General features: G+C 51.5%; 1 protein-coding gene across 1 annotated transcript in view; it reads left to right on the top strand.

Annotated features, from left to right (window-relative positions):
* CELSR1 (cadherin EGF LAG seven-pass G-type receptor 1) overlaps positions 1–8,506 on the top strand; it is a gene marked incomplete at both ends in the record, with an annotated part of 147,200 nt that overhangs the window by 92,669 nt on the left and 46,025 nt on the right. The window contains one exon of the mRNA XM_079715746.1: positions 7,749–7,906. Within this exon, the coding sequence (XP_079571872.1) occupies positions 7,749–7,906 (158 nt within the window). The remainder of the gene's footprint in view (positions 1–7,748; positions 7,907–8,506) is intronic.

The following is an 8,506-nucleotide window of genomic DNA, read 5'->3' as shown; positions in this document are numbered from 1 at the left end:
GGGAACTCTGGGCTTCTCCTGTCAATTTCATTGACTGAAGATGGTGGAATGACTCCTTTTTTAAAAAAACTTTATTGAAGTATAGTTGATTTACAATGTTGAGTTTAATTTCTGCCGTACAACAAAGTGATTCAGTTATACATACATATTCTTTTTCATATTTTTTCCGTTATGGTTTATCCCAGGACATTGAATATCGTTTTCCCTGTGCTCTACAGTAGGACCTTGTTGTTTACCCATTCTCTATATAATAGTTTGCATCTGCTGACCCCAAACTCCCAGTTCATCCCTCCCCCAACCCCCTCCCTCTTGGCAACCACAAGTCTATTCTTTTTTTTTTTTTTTTTTAAACTATTGAAATTTATTTCCTTACAGTTCTGGAGACTGGAAGTCTGAGACCAAGGTGCTGGCAAGGTTGGGTTCTTCTGAGGCCTCTCTCCTTGGCTTGCACATGGCTGCCTTCTTGTTGTACAAGTCTATTCTTATGTCTGTGAGTCTGTTTCTGTTTCATAGATAGGTTCATTTGTGTCACATTTTAGATTCCACATATAAGTGATATCATATGGTGTTTGTTTTTGTCTGACTCACTTCTCTTAGTATGGTAATCTCTAGGTCCATCCATGTTGCTGCAAATGGCATTATTTCATCCTTTTCATGGCTGCATAATGTTCCATTGTATGTATGTACCACATCTTCTTTATCCATTAATCTGTCGATGGACATTTTGGTTGCTTCCATGACCTGGCTATTGTGAGTAGTGCTGCTATGAACATAGAGGTGCAGGTATCTTTTTGAATTATAGTTTTGTCCGGATATATGCCCAGGAGTGGGATTGCTGGATCATATGGTAATTCTATTTTTAGTTTTCTGAGGAGCCTCCATACTTTTCTCCATAGGGGCTGCACCAACTTACATTCCCACCAACAGTGTAGGAGGGTTCCCTTTTCTCCACACCCTCTCCAGCATTTGTTATTTGTAGACTGTTTAATGATGGCCATTCTGACCAGTGTGAGGTGCTACCTCACTGTAGTTTTGATTTGCATTTCTCTGATAATTAGCGATGATGAGCATCTTCTCATGTGCCTCTTGGCCATCTGTATGTCTTCTTTGGAGAAATGTCTATTTAGGTCTTCTGCCCATTTTTCGATTGGGTTGCTTGTTTTCTTGTTGTTGAGTTGTATGAGCTGTCTGTATATTTTGGAAATTAAGCACTTGTCAGTCTCATCATTTTTTTGCAAATATTTTTTCCCATGGAATGACTTTTTTTTTCCCCATTTTATTTATTTATTTATTTATTTTTGACTGCATTGGGTCTTCGTTGCTGCACGCGAGCTTTCTCTAGTTGTGGAGAGTGGGGGCTACTCTTTGTTGCAGTGCGCGGACTTCTCATTGCAGTGCCTTCTCTTGCTGCAGAGCACGGGCTCTAGGCGCGTGGGCTTCAATAGTTGTGGCACGTGGGCTCAGTAGTTGTGGCTCACGGGCTCTAGAGCGCAGGCTCAGTAGTTGTGGTGCACAGGCTTAATTGCTCCGCGGCATGTGGGATCTTCCCGGACCAGGGCTCGAAACCATGTCCCCTGCATTGGCAGGCGGATTCTTAACCACTTAGCCACCAGGGAAGCCCTGGAATGACTTCTTGATGCTGCTGAAGAGGCCCCAACCCCCCATGGAAAATGCAGGCAAGGGGATGAACCACTTCCCGGCCCTGGGCGGCTTGCCGCGGCTCCACACCGAGGAGCAGTCTGGTTCCCGTTGGACAAGCCATTTTGTCCATATGGAGACTTCAAGTCCTGTGCCGAGTTCCAAAGCTGTCTGGCAGTTCCACTGCCCTGGAGGAGCCGGACTGGTCAGTGTAGCCTTTGCAGCGCGGCAGATGGGGGTGCAGGTAAACCCGATGTGGGTGGGTGGCACCCATTCCTTGTGCTGTGACGTGCTGTCCCGGGGCCTGGGATTCCGCGTGAGTGGGCAGGTGAGATCCTCGCTGCATACATTTCATTCGGGGGGAGTGGGGCAAGTTGAGATGTAAGTGCCCCCGGAACAGTCAGGAGGGGCGAGGGGTTGGCAGTTGGTTGGAGTGTCAGGAAAAATCTGCCACGTCCCTTCATCTGTCTTTCCTACATTCCTTCTCTGCTCCTTGCCTGGGTGGCGTTGGGGGTGAATCCCTTCCCATAAGAGATGTGGACTTAAAGCTGTTGCATCGTGGTGTCCAAAGCACCTGTGTGGAGGCCTGATCAGCGAGCGGGGGTTCTGGAACCGGGTCTGAGAGAGGCTGTGGCCTGCCTGGGGAGCCGGAGGGGATTCACACCTGAATGTTACAGGCGGGGAAGCTGAGGATCGGAGTCTCCACTAGAACATCCTGTGATCTCCCCACAAGTGGGAGTGCCCCTCCCAGGCCTGTCCTGGGCCCCCCGGGGACGCAGTACCTTGATCTGCTGCTTGAGTTCCAGCAAAGTCCTTGTGGAAGGCTCCTTGGGAATTTGGTTTGGATCCTGGAAGCATGTGTCTGGATGTCTTTTCCTCTTATCTCTTAGCTTCAGAGAGACACCACGCCTGCTTTGGAGGGGGGTCTTGTCACCTCTGTGCCAGGACCAGTGGGGTGTCTCACCCACATTTCTTGGTGCGGCTGTCAGCCTGTGGGCTGCGTTCAGCTAGCCCACCCAGCGGGTCCGAACCTCAAAGTACACGTTCAAGGCTACCTTTGGACTCTTTGTGACATTTCTCAAGCCCAGCCATCTGTGAATTCTTTGATACGAATGTTGGTTAATCATTTCTGACACAGAGTGTGAATCCATTTTGTCCCCAAGACTTGCCCCTCCTGGTGTCTGGTTTCGAGGCCCCCCCTACGCCTCCTTCCCCTGCGTCCAGCATTTGAAACTGAACCCCCATCCGCCTCCCCGATGAGGAATTGTCTGCAGCAGGTTAAAAGGCTGTAGAAATGTGAGTGCTTCGTAAGGACCAAGCGCTTTTGTGCTCACAAACAATCCCCACGGGCTGCTCTGGAGCCTCTAAATGGAAACGCCGGGAGAGGGGCTGCACAGGGAGAAGAAATAAGCTGGAAGGAAATAAAAAGGGCCGGCCCGCAAGTGATGACTTAGGGCAGATTCGCTGAGAGCCTGGAACCCAGATCTGCACAGATTTGCAAAGAATGCTTGTTTTTTTGGTTCCCCCGAAGCACACATGGGGTCCTTCAGGGTTTTTCTCAGGTGGCGGCAGGGATGGGCATGGCAGGTGTGTCCTCGGTGGCCCCGATTCTGCCTGCCCCGTGACAGGTTCTGTTCAGGGCAGCCTGTGCATGTGGAGCGGTGTCGACGGCACCACCTGTGGGCCCTGCCGGCTGGCCTGTGCCTCCATTTCTTGGATCTTGTGCCAGCTTTGCTCGGCCCCTGGGTGTCCACACCGGGCTGCTACAGGGCGGGGCTGGGAGTGAGTGGGGGCAGGGGTCCCCCGGCCGGGATGGGGAGGTACAGGGACTCGGGCCTTCGCCCGTCCTGTGCCCAGTGCCCCTCTAACTCGAGAATTGAGACGATCCTCATATACTGCCATGTGGCCCCTTTATTCCCAGGCTGTCTTCTTCTTCTGTGAAAACTTAAAAATTCATCTTAGAAATATGAAAGGGCAGTTCATTTCATCTTGCTTTTTATTCTTCGTTCCTCCCCACCCATGCCCACAGAGCCTCAAATGCCTTCTCGTCACCAGCCCCAGGTCTCCCCCTCAACGCGCTCACATCCCTTCCCTCTTGCAGACACGCGGGGTGGGCATGCGGACCTGAGCCGTGCACCGTTGACATCTCCCGATTCTCCTGGTTCCTTTCCTGCCCGGCCTTCATCCCACCCGCCGGCCATCCAGCTATGCTTTGTCTTCCCTCATCAAAAACGGATGAGCTAAAAAACAAACAAACAAACAAACAAAAAACCCAGATCAAACACAGCTGCTGGGGTCGTCGTCTCTGCCCCCATCGAGTCAGGCTGGCCGTGTCATCACACGCACACCTCCCAACCCTGACGGAGAACGTTCACTGCTCTTTTTGCCTGTTCGTACTTGTGAGTCTTGACAGGAAGGCAGTGGGATGTAGTTTAGCCCCATTTTACAGATAAAAATGGGGAAGGAGTTTCTCAAATGTCCAGGTAGAAAGTGGCCGGGGGAATTGTGAATGGTGGATGCCCATCCAATTTTTTTTTTTTTTATTGAGGTGAAATTCACATAAAACTAACCACGTAAAATGAATAATTTAGTGCATTCACAATATTGTGCAACCAACCACCTCTATCTACTGATAGATCTGAGATACTTTCATCACCCTAACTGGAATCTTCGTAGCCATTAGCAGTCCCTCCCAAATCCCCCACCACCCGAGCCCCTGGAAATTCCTCATCTACTTTCTGTCTATGTATTTGCCTATTCTGGACACGTTATATAAATTGGATGACACAACATGTGACCTTTTGTGACAGGCTTCTTTTGCTTGGCATGATGTTTTGGAGGTTCATCCACATTGTAGAAACACCTGCATTTCATTCCTTTTTATGGCTGAATAATAATCTATTCCACTGAATGGATTTACCACATTCTGTTTACCTGTTCATTTGTTGATGGACTTTTGGGTTGTAATTTTACCTTTTAGCTATGGTGACTGGTGCTACTATGAACATTTGTGAACTAGTTTTCGAGTCCCTGTGTTCAGTTCTCGGGGTCTATTCCTGGGAGTGGGGTCCTAGGTCATGAGGTGGGCCCGGTGATCTCTCTGAGGACCCCCGTCCGTGTATCCTGCGTCACCTGCAGCATTGTTTCCTGTTACCTACGGCCTTTGCCCGTGCTCCCTTCTTGTTCTCCTGGTGATGCTGACCACACGTGGACAGTTGGCATGTGGTTAAGCTCGCTCTGGGGCAGCGTGAGCAGGGATGGGGCAGCAAGGTGCTCTGCGGAGCCAGAAACCGGCCCTCGGACGTCCTTCCTTCTCCCTAGTGCCTCCCGGTGCGTCTCTCCTGCTGGTACTTTTGGTTCTCACTCTAAGAATGCTTGGTTTTGTGGTCCAGAGGGCCGTCTCTTTTGACCCAACGGCTGGTGGATCTGGGAGCAGGAATCAAGAAGCAGGCGTTGGGCGATGTTTGTTTTCCCAAAAGTCATGCTTGCTCCTTTCATGCAGTAACGCCGGACTCTGAAATCTGTCTTACCAGTGGGGTGTCTCAAGTCCATAAGTGCTGCTCTAAATACAAAGGCTGATTTTTTTTTTTTTTTTTGTCTTTTGCCTCCAATTTTCCTCGCTGCTTCTCCTTGAATCCCGTGGCTCTGAGTGGCTCTGAGCTGTTGATTATGAGAAACCATTTGCAACAACTGCAGTTGTGTAAACAGTAGCTTCGTTTCAGTAAAGCTTCCCGAGTATAAATGCTGTTTATGTCCTTCCTCTGGAAGGCTCACACCCATCCCCAAAAATGTAAATTATAAGTTGTAAACATAATACGGGGCTCGCACAGCTCAGGGACAGTTCTTTCGCCCGGATCGCACCTAATACTTAAGTATCCCATAATGAGCACTTGGACGTGTTCTCTAATGCGGGCTGCTATTACAGAGAGAGAAAACAGATTATTTCTTATACTTATCTAACTGTTGCTTAACCAGAGGTGAAATCTTTAAGGATATAGCTTGGCCGACCTTGTGATCTCATCAACTGACGTAAAAGAAAATGGAAAGGATTATCCATGAGCTGGAATGTCAGGAGGCAGGGTAAAAGCCTCCCTCAGATTTACCTGAGAAGGGTTTGAGGGAGACTCCTGTGTCTGATGTTGATGTCACCCTCAAAGTCCCTGTAACACAGAGAGGATGGGTATTCTAATATTAAATCCTTATCCTGTACACAGAGAGACTGAGGTATAGTGATAGCCTTGTCCAGGTCAGATGGTTGGCCAAGGGGGAGCAGAAGGCCCAGCTGGGGTTGCCAGGTACAGTGGTGCAGGCTGTGCACTGCGCAACTCCAGGGCATACCGCCAGGGTGAGTGAGGCCTCCTGAAGTCACACAACTTGGCTGCCTGGCTGAGCTCCCGTTACCAAAAGCTCCACGTCCTGCCTTTCAGCCCAGGGTCTTCAATCAAATGGATACTTCCTTGTTCCTATTAAAAAACTGATGGTTTGGAATGAATTGTGCAGTTGTTATTTCCCTGTTTAAAGACCTTGAGGATGATTTAATTAAATTCCCTATGTTTTTACAACTCCCCGTTTCTAATATTATTATAAAGAAGCATCAAATTGCATCAAGCTATAGACTCGACCTGACCCCAGAGCTGTCACATGGAGGCACTAGGCCCTTGTTTGTATGGGTGATGGGACGGCGCTGCTGGGACTGGGAGAAAGTGTTCTCTCCGTGGGGAGGAAGGGGGCCACTGCATGTTGGGTGCGGATGGTGAGGCTTGCTGGCCCTTCACATGCACCATCTGGGTTAACCAACAGGCCACCTCACAGAATGCAGGTCTTGTTATCCAGGTTGTACAGATGGGGGAGGAAGTTCAGGGGCCTGGCTGAGCCCGAGCCCGCCCTCTGCGTGTCTGGAATATTGAGCCTGTCCCACATTACGTGGCCGGTGTGAACAGGCTCCACGTCCCCTGCTAGAAGGGGTCTGAGGGCTGTCTGGGCGCATGTGCTCGGTGTCCTCAAAGAGTGGCCAGGAGACTGGTGAGGGATGCCCGCGATGGGCGGGCTGCCTGCGGAGAGGGGGTCGATGCCTGGATGCGAACCGCAGCCTCCTTAAGAGGGGAACCTGCTTCTTCCAGAAGTGGGCAGGCTGCACCCTGGGTCACGGATCCCAGAGGGATTCTCGTAACCAGCCCTGGGCAGGGAGACTGAGTGCATGAGAACCGCAGGGACATCTGGTGGGCATAGCGGGGAAGCTGGGGAGCGAAGGGGGGCTTGGTCTGGGGACAGAAAGGGTGGTCGACCTCGGGCCAGCAAAAGGCACTGGAGGGTCATCCCAGGGTGAGGAAGGGTGTGGGCACAGGAGGGAGTGACTGTGAGTACCGGGGGTCACCAGCTTCCCGGCCCAGTTGGGGGGCACCACGCTGGGTGGGGGAGGCAGGGGGCCGTCTGCAGGCCGGGCAGTCTGCACCCCAGGAGCACGGAGCGGGCAGGAGCCTGGTGAAGGAGGTGTGTGGACATGGTCCGGCCAGTGCTTGGACTCACAGGCAGAATCAGGTATTCAGAAGGAGGGGTCCTGGGGCTTTGGTGTCGGCCGCTGTAACAAAATCCACAAACTGGGGGGCTTAAAACAGCAGAAATGTATTCTCTCCCAGTTCTGAAATGAAGGTGTCTGCACGGCTGCACTCCCCGAGGGCTCTAGGGAAGGATCCTTCTCGTCTCGTGCAGATTCTGGGGGTGCTGGCATCCTTGGCTGTGGCAGCATCACTCCAGTCTCTGCCTCAGTTGTCCCACGATGTCTCCCTGTGTCTCTGTCTCTGTGTCTCTCTTATAAGGACACCAGTCACGTTGGATTAGGGTCCATCCTACTGCACTATGGCCTCATCCTAACCAATTACATCTGCAAGACGCCTATTTCCAAATAAGGTCACATTCTGAGGTTCTGGGAAAGACATAAATTTGGGGGACTCACTGTTAATCCAGTACAGCTGGTTTGGGGACTAATTCAACGCGAGGCCAGGGGGCCTCTCACCCTCCACGGGTCGGGGGGCGTGTGCAGGGGCTGGGGAATCAGTTGGGGACGCTGGTGGGAGAACACGCTGACGCCTCCGTGCTTTCTCTTCCCACAGCCCAACATTGGCCGCCTGGGCCTGCCCCACGGGCCCTCTGGAGAGAAGGTGGCCGTGGTGACAGTGGACGACTGTGACACGGCCGTGGCCGTGCGCTTTGGCAGCTTCGTTGGGAACTACAGCTGTGCCGCTCAGGGCACTCAGAGTGGCTCTAAAAAGTGAGTGTCCCAGGAGACGGGCCCTGGTGTCCACCCCCCATGGCCACTGCTCCAGAAGGGGTTGCCCAGGTCAGGACCCCTACACAGGGCACTCTGGACCCAGTGCTCTGGCAGCCCCAATCTGGGCTGGAGTCACATTCCCTCCCCTTCCCTCCAAAACATTAGAACCTTCTAGAATAAGTCCCCTTAGAACCATCTGCCAAAGTAGTGGCCAGGCCATCCCCAGGGTTGTGACGGCTGGCTTGCTGACCCAAGAAGCCATCCCCAGCCCTGTCTCCACAGGATCCCTGACTTTGTTTCCAGTAAGTGTTGGTCCCTGTGATTCAGTGTTCAGTCAGTAATCCCCTCCATTAGATCAGAGTGGCCATGTCACCGTGTGGATCTGGAGGTTCCCAGGGCCCATCCTAACTCAGGTCAGAGAAATGCTGACATGGAAGTTTATAATGCCCACTTCAAATCTCAGAGCAAAGGTTCATGCTGGACTCATCCCTAATTGTGTTTTGGTGGGATGTTTAATAAGCTTAGAAGAACCTGGTCTGCAGTTCAAAGAACCTGGCCTACCAGTTAGAAGAACCTGGTCTACCCTGAGCATCTGGTGTG

This window comes from Hyperoodon ampullatus, assembly GCF_949752795.1.
Source record: "Hyperoodon ampullatus genome assembly, chromosome: 11".
Taxonomy (NCBI): Eukaryota; Metazoa; Chordata; class Mammalia; order Artiodactyla; family Ziphiidae; genus Hyperoodon; species Hyperoodon ampullatus.
This window is presented reverse-complemented; position numbering and strand designations above follow the sequence as displayed.